This window comes from Neltuma alba, unplaced genomic scaffold, assembly GCF_004799145.2.
Source record: "Neltuma alba isolate B1F8T4 unplaced genomic scaffold, ASM479914v2 tig00010684_pilon, whole genome shotgun sequence".
Classification (NCBI taxonomy): domain Eukaryota; kingdom Viridiplantae; phylum Streptophyta; class Magnoliopsida; order Fabales; family Fabaceae; genus Neltuma; species Neltuma alba.
Window position 1 is genome coordinate 621,131 of NW_021635524.1, and position 11,596 is coordinate 632,726.

The following is an 11,596-nucleotide window of genomic DNA, read 5'->3' on the forward strand; positions in this document are numbered from 1 at the left end:
CAATTTTTAAAAGAGATGATGTTAATAGCTGATGACATGGCTCTCACTCAACATACATTTGAATTAATTTTGCAACATAAATATAAAATCAAAATTAATCAAGTTACGTATTATATAAATGTATGGAGAGAGCACCATAACTTTTTATTTTTATGTTGATGATAGATCAATTTTATTCCATCATTTTATTTTTAAGAACCTCTTTTTTTTTTTAATATTTTTAATTTTGTGGCGATTGGTTGGAATTCATATCAGCCCTGATTAAATAGATATGAGCATGGGGACTAAATCTAATGGTTATATAATTGAAGATACTGTAAGCAACAATAAAAAGGGGGGGGGGAGCTATAGGTGCTATTTAAAAATCAAGTCAAACTATAACGGGTGATGAATTAATTTTCCCAAAAAAGTATCATGGTAAGTTTTTGAAGGAAAATCGATTAAGCCGAGCTACTATATCATATATAAAGATTTTGAATTGAACACAACGAGATTTGCATATTATGACAGTAATTTATACAAGAAAACATAATAACTGAAAAATAATATGGAATCCTCATGAGACGTGGGTTTTTTTTTTCTTTTTTGAAAAAAAAATTATTACCATAGTCATATTTGACTTCGGCATTAATAAAATATTTAAGGAAAAAAATTTAAAATGACATTGGTCAATTAATTATATGAAAAATATTCTGTATTTAATTTTTACTGATATGGTTATCTTGAACCATTAATAAAACCAACTCTTTTCAGGAGCAGAAAAGGAAAGTCTATAATTTTAAGTAAACAGAATTGAAATATCCTGAAGATTTATCCAGATATGCCAGTAAATTAAAGACAATGTAGCTTAAGTCTGCGTCCGGGTCGGTGAATGTGTGCGCGCGCGCACATATACACAAACAACATATCCTACTTCCTGCCAAGAAACATCAACACAAGTTTGTACGTTCCTAGCATTCTCTTGTTCGATTCGAAGATTTATGACTAAAGAAAGAGTTTTTGTCTCTCTGTTGATCATTTTGATCATGTTCCAAGCAGGTTTACTTTTCTTTTTCATTTTATGTATGTTTCTCAAGGACTTTTTATTTACTTTTTTTTCCAGAAAAAAGTTATTGCTCTCCTGCGGATTCTAAACGTAGAAATTAGTTGAGCAGTTTACATATTTTTTATCTTCTTAACTATATATAATTTTTTTAGACTATTCATATTGATCACATATATTATTAAATGGAGTTTTTCATCGATGATATTGCTTGTGTGCTATGAGGGTGACTTCATTATTGTATCAGGCCTCCTTTGTAGCATAAATATTTCGTATGTATAAGGAGTGGAGGTGTTATATCTCTTGTTTAGATGTGTTGGGAGACTTTTGTTATGAATTTTTATGTGGTTGAGTAAATATGATATAATATAAAGGGAGAATTACAATCAAGTCTCACAGAAGAAAAATAATTATAAAAAAGTCCCAATAACAACCTCAACAGCCTATAATGACAAATCCTATAGTGATAATGACAACTTTTAGGACTTGTTTTTTTAATTGTTTTCCTTATTTGAGACCTCATTATAATTCTTCCTAATATAAAAGTGAAGGGAGCAAGAGAAATACTTTTAAGACTATTAACCACTTCAACAATTGATTCGATTTTTAGCGTATTTCAAAAAATTTATTTTAATTATGATTGAATACGTTGACCTCAATTCAACCATGATTTGATCATTGACTCTTAAACCAATATCTCAACCAATTTAGTAAGATGTCTGATTTTTTGTCTCAAAAAATTTCTTACATGAATTTTAATATACGTTATAAGTTTTGGTGCTTCCTCTCTACATCTTTATTACTATTTCTGATACTTAATATAGGACCTAATTAACTAATTTGAAAAGATTAAGAAAGCTAATTAAGTTATTTATTTGTAGTAAATAAATGTCTTCCCTAAAATACCCTTATTAGTCATGTATGTTTGAATTATCTATTGATGCTAATTCCTTTACATATTCAACTGTTATAAGAATTACTTGAGAAAAAATAAATAAATATTACCTCCAGTCCTTAATATAAAAGCTCATTTTACTTTTATTTTGGTCTTAAATATAAGACCTTAATATATTTTATCTCTCATATTTATCTATTTTTCAATGTAGTTTTTGTAATAATGATAGTTCTAGCTAATACATTTGATTATTAAGGATATTTGAGGAAAGAAAATACTTATTTATTACAAATAATTAACTTAATTAGTTTTCTTAATTTACTCAAATTAGTCAACTAGCTTTTATATTAAGGATCGGAGGAGTATTGAAGACTAAGTGGATTAAGGTCTTATGTTTAGGATCAAATTAAAAATCAAACCACCTTTTATATTAATACAAGCGGTATTTATTTATGGATAAGGAGTCATATGTTTTATCTTGTTTAAATATGTCTGGAGACATTTTTTAATTATGAATTTTGGTTTTTGAGTGAATAATAATGATAATTGCTGCAGGTTGTTACGTGGAGGTGAAGGGAGAGAAATGTTGTTGGGACTATCATTATCCGTATTGCAAAGACACTGTTTGCAACAAAAGATGCCAAAAGAGCTGCAGAGGAGGCGAATGCAAGATTCGAAGCAAATTACATGTTTGTCATTGTTATTGTTAACTCCAAAAATATTTATGGGAGAAAGTTTTCAAAAAATGAGGAGAAATATCTCCATCCATGTCTGTACACAACAAGCTAGCTGGTCCAAATTAATTTACTTTTCTTCAGCATTATTGTTTGTACTTATACAGTTTGATCGAATTTTAATTTTGGTTTTTATAATTTTAAATCCTAGTTTTTGATATTTATAGTTTTGTAAATACTTGGTTTGAGTTAAGTATATGGACTAAAAGCAAAACTCATTAAAAGTACATAGATTAAAAGCAAAACTCATTTGGTTTGAAAGTTTTTGTTCATGAGCAATGTTACCTCAAAAGTTTGTTTGGACTCAATGTAGCTTTGAAAGTTCAAAATGCTGCAATGTTACCACATCCCGTTAAAAACTTAACGTTGACCATTAAAAAATTTAATGTTGATTAATTTTTAATGATAAAAGTAATATTGTTCTATTTTAATACTTCCAAACAACTTTAAACCCAAAAATTTTTTGGAACATTGTTTATTAGTAAAAACTTGTGACATAAATTTATACATTAGCTCTTTTTTTTTAAAATTATGAATCTAATCATATCTTAATGATAAAAAGTACTATAAAGTACAACATAGGGAAATATTCAAATAACCAAAAAGGTTATTAATCGCTACTTAGATGTATGGATAAAAATACTCAAGTCCATATATCTATATATATATATATATATATATATATTTTACAGATCATAAGAGAAATCATGACATATAAAAAATATTCTAATTTGATAAATTTTCCTTGCATTTTATTTTCTTGCAAATTGGGCATCTACTAAAGGTAAAGATTACAATTTGAAAAGTAATTGGGAAAAATTATACTCCTCTGATCCTTAATATAGGGCCTAATTGTTAAGTTGGTTTTGGTCTTAAATATAAGACCCATTTCTTATATTTATCAATTTTCTCTAAATTACCTCTATGGATATTCCCTCAACCATAATCACGTAGAAGAGGAAGATGGGGTATTAAGAAAGATGATTATGGTATTTTAAGAAAAACATGTCACATTAATCTAATCAAATTAGTTAAATAAGTCTTATATTAAGAAGCAGAAGAGTACTATGAAAAGAGAAAAGAAATTTCACAGTTCAATAATTATGTATTGTCATACAATATCCAAAATAATTTAAAGTTTAGAATCAGAATGAAAATCTTAATATACATATTTATAACACTGTTCTTAAGGGGGAAAAAGCTTAATTTTACTAAAGAGTGTTATTTTTTTATTAAAATTTCAATAAGAAATTATATCATTCTGAGCCGAAGTTGAAAATAATTTAACTTTACTCAAAAATATTTTATTTAAATATTTTTTTTGGTTGAAATTTGTTGATCAGGAAGAGACAGGAAGATATTTTTGTGATTTTTCAGAAGATTTTCGTGTACCACCTGTGATTTTCTTTTGTTCTCAGAGCGTGCTTATATATATAGGAGCCAAAACCGAATAGAGGATCGATTGGGAGGAGATTGAAGGAGGAAGGCGGGACTGAGGGGAAGCATTTGAGAGAGAGAGAAAGAGGTTGAGCAGAAGGAAGGAGTAGGAAGGAAATCCATGGAGCGGCCTCGTCTGTTTCTTCAAAAGCCATTCCCACTGGTAGTTCTGTTTCTGGTAGGCTCCGAGTGTTCTTTTCCGTTCACAATTACCTAAGAGTTTTTCGTTCTCGACCTGTACATTTGTGTATATGGTTTTGGTTTCCATTGTTACGGAAAACTTTATAATCTTCTGCTTGTGACCAGAACTACTTTAAACTTGACACTTGTGTGCTGATTTATGTGTCATACTACTAGTGCTAGAAATCTTGCAATTGGTTTGCATGGGTAAAGAGCGAAAATATCGCACCTTGTGCATTCCCTCAAGGTTGCCCTGCAAGTGTTCGAGGGAATGCTTAAAAGAGAGGTTGAAGTAAAAATTTTGTAGCCAGATATCTATAAATGCAGCTTTCTGCTTTCCCTGTTATTCTATGATTGACCGAATATGTATGGTGGCTGTATGCAAATTGGAAATGGTTAAGGGAATGAGAATGGGAAAGTTCTCTCCTATAAATATGGGAATCTATCTCTACGAAAAATTCATCTTGATAATTACCAAATACAATGAATACTTTCCATCACATCTTTTTTCTTTTACCGAAGAAAGTGTACCAAATGGACCATTATCCCTCACTTTAGTGACATTGGCAGTATATCCTGCTTTAGTTTCATTAGGATGCTGTTCATATGGTATGCTGAGGTTCAAGTCAAATACACTAGTACATCTTTGGGTTATGACTCAGTTCTAGAAAAAAGTAAAGTCAAATCTGGAGTTGAAAGGCTGGATGCTTGCATGGGAAGTCAAGTATGATATGGCATTGTCTCTATTATTGTTATGTGCATTTTTTTTTTTTTTAATTCTTTTAGTTGGGTTTGTTTCAATTGGAGAATTTCATGCTCACTTTACTTCTCTTGTATATATGCAATAGAATCAAACTATTTGAGCTAGTAATAGATTCTCCTTCATTGCAGATGCAGTGCAGAGGGACCAGCAGATAGGAAAGGAATTTACTTATCAATAACCACAACTCCTTTTGTTTGTAATAAATCCTTCAAGTTATGTGCACACTCTCATTCTCTGACACTTCATTCATTCTGGGTTTTTGCCCATCTTCTATATGCTCTTCAATTTTCAAATCCACAAATAATTGCGATGCTTCTACTTTATTGTCCAAGAGAAATCAGAGAAAAAGACACAAAGCACAGAGGCTTGCAAATGTAGCTGTAGCAGCAGCTTCTTTGATAGCCAGAGATGTCTGGAAGAGATCATCACCTTCTTCTTCTTCCTCCTCATCTGGCAAACCATATCGCACTAGAAACCCGGAACCTGCTTATTTGGACCATAGCGTGGACATGGATGAGCTGCTGGCATCCATTGGGCAGACTGAAAATGAGCAAGAACTCTATTCTTTATTGTCACCTTATAATGGGAGGCAACTTTCAATTCGGTTTATGGTTTCTCTCCTCTCACGGGAGCCTGATTGGCAACGCTCGCTTGCTATTTTGGATTGGATTAATGAGAAGGCTCTTTACACTCCTTCTGTGTTTGCTTACAATGTTGTGCTGCGTAATGTGCTTCGAGCAAAGCAGTGGGGGCTTGCACATGGCTTGTTTAATGAGATGCGTCAGAAAGGGCTGGCCCCTGACAGGTACACTTATTCTACACTTATAACTTGTTTTGGGAAAGAAGGTATGTTTGATTCAGCTTTGTTTTGGCTCCAGCAGATGGAGCAAGGCAAAGTTTCTGGTGACCTTGTCTTGTATAGTAATTTGATTGAGCTCTCACGTAAGTTATGTGACTATTCCAAGGCGATATCTATCTTCACGAGATTAAAAAGGTCTGGTATTACTCCAGACATTGTTGCCTATAACTCAATGATCAATGTGTTTGGGAAAGCTAAGCTCTTCCAAGAAGCTCGTCTTCTCCTAAAAGAGATGGGGGAAGCTGGGGTTCGCCCTGATACAGTAAGCTACTCAACGCTTCTCACTATCTATGTGGAAAATCAAAAGTTCGTGGAAGCACTTTCTATTTTCTCAGAGATGAATGAGGTAAAATGCCCCCTTGATCTTACAACGTGCAATGTCATGATTGATGTTTATGGCCAGCTTGACATGGTGAAAGAAGCTGATAGGCTGTTTTGGAGCATGAGGAAAATGGGGATTGAGCCCAATGTGGTTAGCTACAATACTCTTTTAAGGGTCTATGGAGAGGCAGAGTTATTTGGAGAAGCCATCCATCTGTTTCGTTTGATGCAAAGGAAGGGTGTTGAACAGAATGTTGTCACCTACAATACTATGATTAAGATTTATGGGAAGTCTCTTGAGCATGAGAAGGCAACAAATCTTATCCAAGAAATGCAGAGTAGAGGTATTGAACCAAATGCTATTACTTATTCAACAATAATATCTATCTGGGGTAAGGCAGGGAAATTGGACAGGGCAGCGATGTTGTTTCAAAAATTAAGGAGTTCAGGGGTTGAGATTGACCAGATTCTCTACCAAACAATGATTGTAGCTTACGAAAGGATAGGCTTAGTTGCTCATGCTAAGCGTCTGCTTCTTGAGCTCAGACAAACAGACAATATTCCAAGAGAGACCGCAATCATGATTCTTGCTAGAGCTGGTAGAATTGAAGAGGCTACATGGGTTTTTCGCCAGGCTTTTGATGCTGGAGAAATAAAAGATATATCTGTATTTGGTTTAATGATTAATCTTTTCTCAAGGAACAAGAAGTATACAAATGTCATCGAAGTGTTTGAGAAGATGAGAGAGAAGGGATACTTTCCTGATTCAAATGTTATTGCTCTTGTGCTGAATGCTTTTGGAAAGCTGCGTGAATTTGAGAAAGCAGATGTTTTATATGTACAGATGCAAGATGAAGGTTGTGTTTTTCCAGATGAAGTGCACTTCCAGATGCTTAGTCTGTATGGGGCAAGAAGAGATTTTATGAACGTAGAGTCACTGTTTGAGAAGCTGGATTCCAATCCCAATATCAACAAGAAGGAATTGCATCTTGTTGTTGCCAGCATTTATGAAAGAGCAAATAAACTAAATGATGCGTCCCGAGTCATGAACAGGATGAATAATAAAAGGAGGAGTATGGCTTCATGAACATGTGTAGGAATTCGCATCTGCTTTTCTCTTAGTGAAATGTCCAATGCTCTTGAACATTGTTTTGCCCATGTCCATAATTTTACATTGAGTAAACCTCTCGTTTTCCCACCTAACAAGGCCATGTACATAGGAAATTCAACAGTGGCGCATGTTCAGTCTCAGCCAAGTAGCATCCAGGTAGTTACATCTTCATATGAAAGTCTTTCGAACACTCATAGTTTAAATCACATCCTTCCTTGTCTGTAAGCTTTGTTCTTTTGGGTTGTTTATATGTCTATGTCCTTCATGAAGACAAACATTTTAAGAGAATAGACACTTGCATGTCTATTGCTGTAAATCCCTCCTTAAAGTAATGAAGAAAAAGAAACAAGATGTCATGTTTGTCCTTACTGGGCAGGATTTTCTCACTGCAGCTGCAAGTGCAACTGAAAACCTTGACTTTTCTGTCATGCCCTTTTGTTGGGGCCTTTTGGTTCCAAATTTTTATTGGTGATCTATGCAGGGGTTTGTGGGTTTTATGTGTTTGGGGATATATTGTTTTTATATGACAGGTAGGTGTTATCCATTTCTGATATGGGACCAGGTAAAGCTCAATCTTTCCAGTTTTTGAGCAGCATGCTATTAGTATTGTCAGAGATGCCACAACAGACTATATATGCATATACTTCTGACTTCAAGTGGCTCAATAATTTGTTCATTTTCAATGCTTATGCTGTTTTTTCTTTCTTTTTTTCCCATCCAAAAGAAACTTCATTCGAGTAAGCAACCAACCTTTTGCATCCCAATACTGTTGAATCAACTGTCTACGTGGATCAGGAATCCACGGATCTTGCCGTGCACAATAGTTTCTTTCATCTCAAATTAATGCTTTCCGCATAAATTCCCTTTTAGCACTTCCCTCCCTTTTACAATGCTAGACCAAAGCCAAGAAGCCCGCCTTCCTCTGCTTTCATTGAAATAAAAAATCTCCATTTGGGAAGTAGTTTGCCTCTCTTCCTCCCCTGAAAGAAACTTCTTTCGGACCCTTTTTTTAACTATTATCACTTCAATTGAATTAAATGATTTGTGCCATAAAGCACACCACAAGGCATGCAAGCACCGTGCTATCCTCCCTCCCGCACTGTTCTTGTATATAAATTACAACTAATCAAATTACTTTGATTAAAATATTAGCTAAACTTAGTTAAAAGTAATAAATGTGTAAGAGATGTAATAGCACCCTAAAATATTTTGTTAGGTGCATCCGGTACCCTAAAATATTTTGTAGTGTAATTTTGTTTTTGAAGTATTAAGTTGTTTAGAAACAATTGTGCTTTTAAGGTATTATTTTATAAGCAATTTTAACTTGGTCACTAACTACTCCTCAAAAGGTCCATTTAATTAATGTATATCAAGTATCATAAAATATTTTTTTCAGTATTTTTAAGGGTGTTAGACGCATCTTGAAAAAATACTTTAAGGTGTTGGATGAATAATAAAATAATTTATGATATTGGATGTATTTGAAAAAATATTTTAGGATACTAGAAATTTTTAAATATTTTAGAGTGCTACATAAACTAGAAAATGCTTTGGAGTGTTGATGTATTTGAAAAAATACTTCAAGATTTAGACACAGTGTAAAATACTTTAAAATGCTGGACGTACTTAATTACATATTTTAGAGTGATGGATGCATCTTAGCCTTACTATTATATTTGGAGGGAGTAAGTGAGGGAGAATGGGTGGGAAAAAAATTGAAAAGATGTGTGCTAATTAATGTACAATCATATATCTAACAGGGATAAAAATAGAAAAATTGAGTAGATTAAAATTTTAGACAAAAAGGGTAACTTATATGTATTCTCATTCCTATCTCAGAGAATGTAGCTTGTATAGGGGATTGGAGGGATTATTGAAAATTAAGCATAAGCTTTATAGAGAAATAAATAAGTAAATAGATGAAAATGTTAGGCAAATTAGATTATACAGCACATGTAAAGGAATTAAAAGTCTATAAAAATTTGGCCATGATCTAAAGGATAGCCGATGATCCCCGATATTGATAGCTGAAATCTAATTCTAGGTGTAGAAAAGGAAATATATAATTAATCTATGACAGAGATAGACTTGGATAATTATTGCGATGTCTTCGAGTTATGACTCAGCGGCTAAAATTAATTGAGATAGTTATTAGTTGGGCATAACATTTTCCATGGAGAGATAAGTAATAGGGGTTAAGGTGTATATATCTACTTATTATGAAGTATTCTGTCATGCATATTTGATATCATGAAAATTTTTTTGGTGCAAAAATATATACGAAGGTTTCATCATGAAGCAAAAATGTTATAGCTGTTAAGTCAACCAACATTATATTGATTGTTTAACAAATATGTTAAGTCAAAAAAAATGCTGTAGAAGTACACGAAAATGTTCCAAAATGATGTAAAATTGTCACAACTATTTAGTCAACTAATGTTAATTGTTTAGCGAATACTCTCCATATGTGTTGCATAGTATTTTCGGTTTTAGCGATCCCATTCGCTACTATGGGACCTTCTCCATGATGCAATGGCGGTGCTTCCTGGGTCCCGGAGCTGCCCCTTCTCTAGCCGCCTCATTTCCCGTTCTTTTCTTTTCTATCTTTCCAATACATGATTGATTTATCAAAATGGTGCCCCTAATATGTCACTTAATTGTGGACATGGCCGCTTGGAGTGTGAACGCTGTGCATGGCACCGGTTTCATTATCAGTAATTATATTTGGTACATGTTTAAAAAAGAATTAAAGTTCAAAATTACCCATGAAGTATTCCCCCATCTTCATCTAGATCATAGAGTCTACTTAAATCCAAAAGTACACATAAACCTTCTAAAATAAAGCAAAACTCTGATTTCTGTCAACTGTATAGCTACTCTTAACGTGTTTGCAAAAGAAGAGAGAAAACCTAGTGGCATCACAGAACCAGTTTCAATACTCATCATCTTGATGAACACTCTAAACTCATCAGATCTTAATTATCTAGATCTAATTTAAACGATTCAGATTTAATGTCATGGCTTCATAATGTCACAATGGAAAGAAGCATTACAATACATGAAAGGATATCACAGAAAGTAGCATGAGGCCAGGAGAGAATAGCAACGAGGATATTTTAAAACATAGGCATTCTTTTGCAACACTGGTAAGGCGGCATGGGCATGCTTTGACACAATACACGGACAATCCACTTATTCATAATAATTAGTATTCTCAATGTTACTAAATATAATAACTGCCACCATATTATTGTAACGGCAATTGTTTCCATTCTTAATATACTTTGAAGGACATGGACAACATTATCACTAACGTTGGCATTCATCTTCCAATGTGATGATCCTTCCTTAGTGTTGTTAACACATACCAACTGAGCACTCGCGTTCCCATTGGGTGGCCCGGCACGGAACTTTCGGCTGCCGTGCATCCCGCCACAACCTCCGCCGCTTCCTTGTCAAGCCAGTGAAGTTGTAGGAAGCAACGCCAAAGCAAACAGGACTAGGAGCACATTATGAAGGTAATAGTCCATAACATATACCTCTCCCCTCAAAATTGACGTCAATTGATCCAATATGCTGGCTTCTCATGTGTCCTTTTTTGCTCTTCCTAACTCTCTATTTATAAGCCTCTCTATGCACACTCTACACGTATCCCACGTAATTTACCTATCATATTAGTTAGTGTGTGTGTGTGTGTGTGTGTGTGTGTGTCTTTAGCAGGGTTCATGCAAGAAGGCTCATGGGGTGCGTATGGTCCCTTGTTCTGCTAAGCCTTCCAATGACACTTGTACGTGTAGCTTGTTAGGCACTAATGGTGCTTAATTAGTTTATATGACGTGGAGCAACGATATGCCGTAGAAAATGATATTGACTTAATTAATTACTATAACTCCATTTTTCATTGACAATAAAACTTGGTTTGGTTATAAGTGTTAAGTGGTCCCGTTGCAAAATGAAGAAACATAGGGGCTTACCTTTAAAATATCAAACTTTCAAATCAGAAATTCAAATTTCAATAATTTCACATTAGTCAGCTTGATTGATTTGGAATTTTGAAACGTCGTGTAAAAGACACCACCACCTCTCACTCTTTCTTTTAAGTGCCTCCTAAGCACCGCTTATTGGTAAATGGCCACCGGGGCTCTAATTATCCCTGTTGGCCCCGGGTAAAGTTCTTAATACATTTTTCGAATTCGAAAAATAAGAGTAATAAATAATAAAATCAAAATATATAAATAGCAAACTAAATATAGT

General features: G+C 33.7%; 1 protein-coding gene across 1 annotated transcript; it reads left to right on the plus strand.

The window, feature by feature from the left end:
• Positions 1-4,098: 4,098 nt before the first annotated feature.
• LOC114758301 (pentatricopeptide repeat-containing protein At5g39980, chloroplastic) lies at positions 4,099-7,733 on the plus strand. The gene is made up of 2 exons (XM_028947333.1): positions 4,099-4,286; positions 5,180-7,733. Exon 2 carries the CDS (start codon positions 5,267-5,269, stop codon positions 7,316-7,318), a length of 2,052 nt encoding a protein of 683 aa, XP_028803166.1. The 5' UTR covers positions 4,099-4,286; positions 5,180-5,266; the 3' UTR covers positions 7,319-7,733.
• Positions 7,734-11,596: the final 3,863 nt, after the last annotated feature.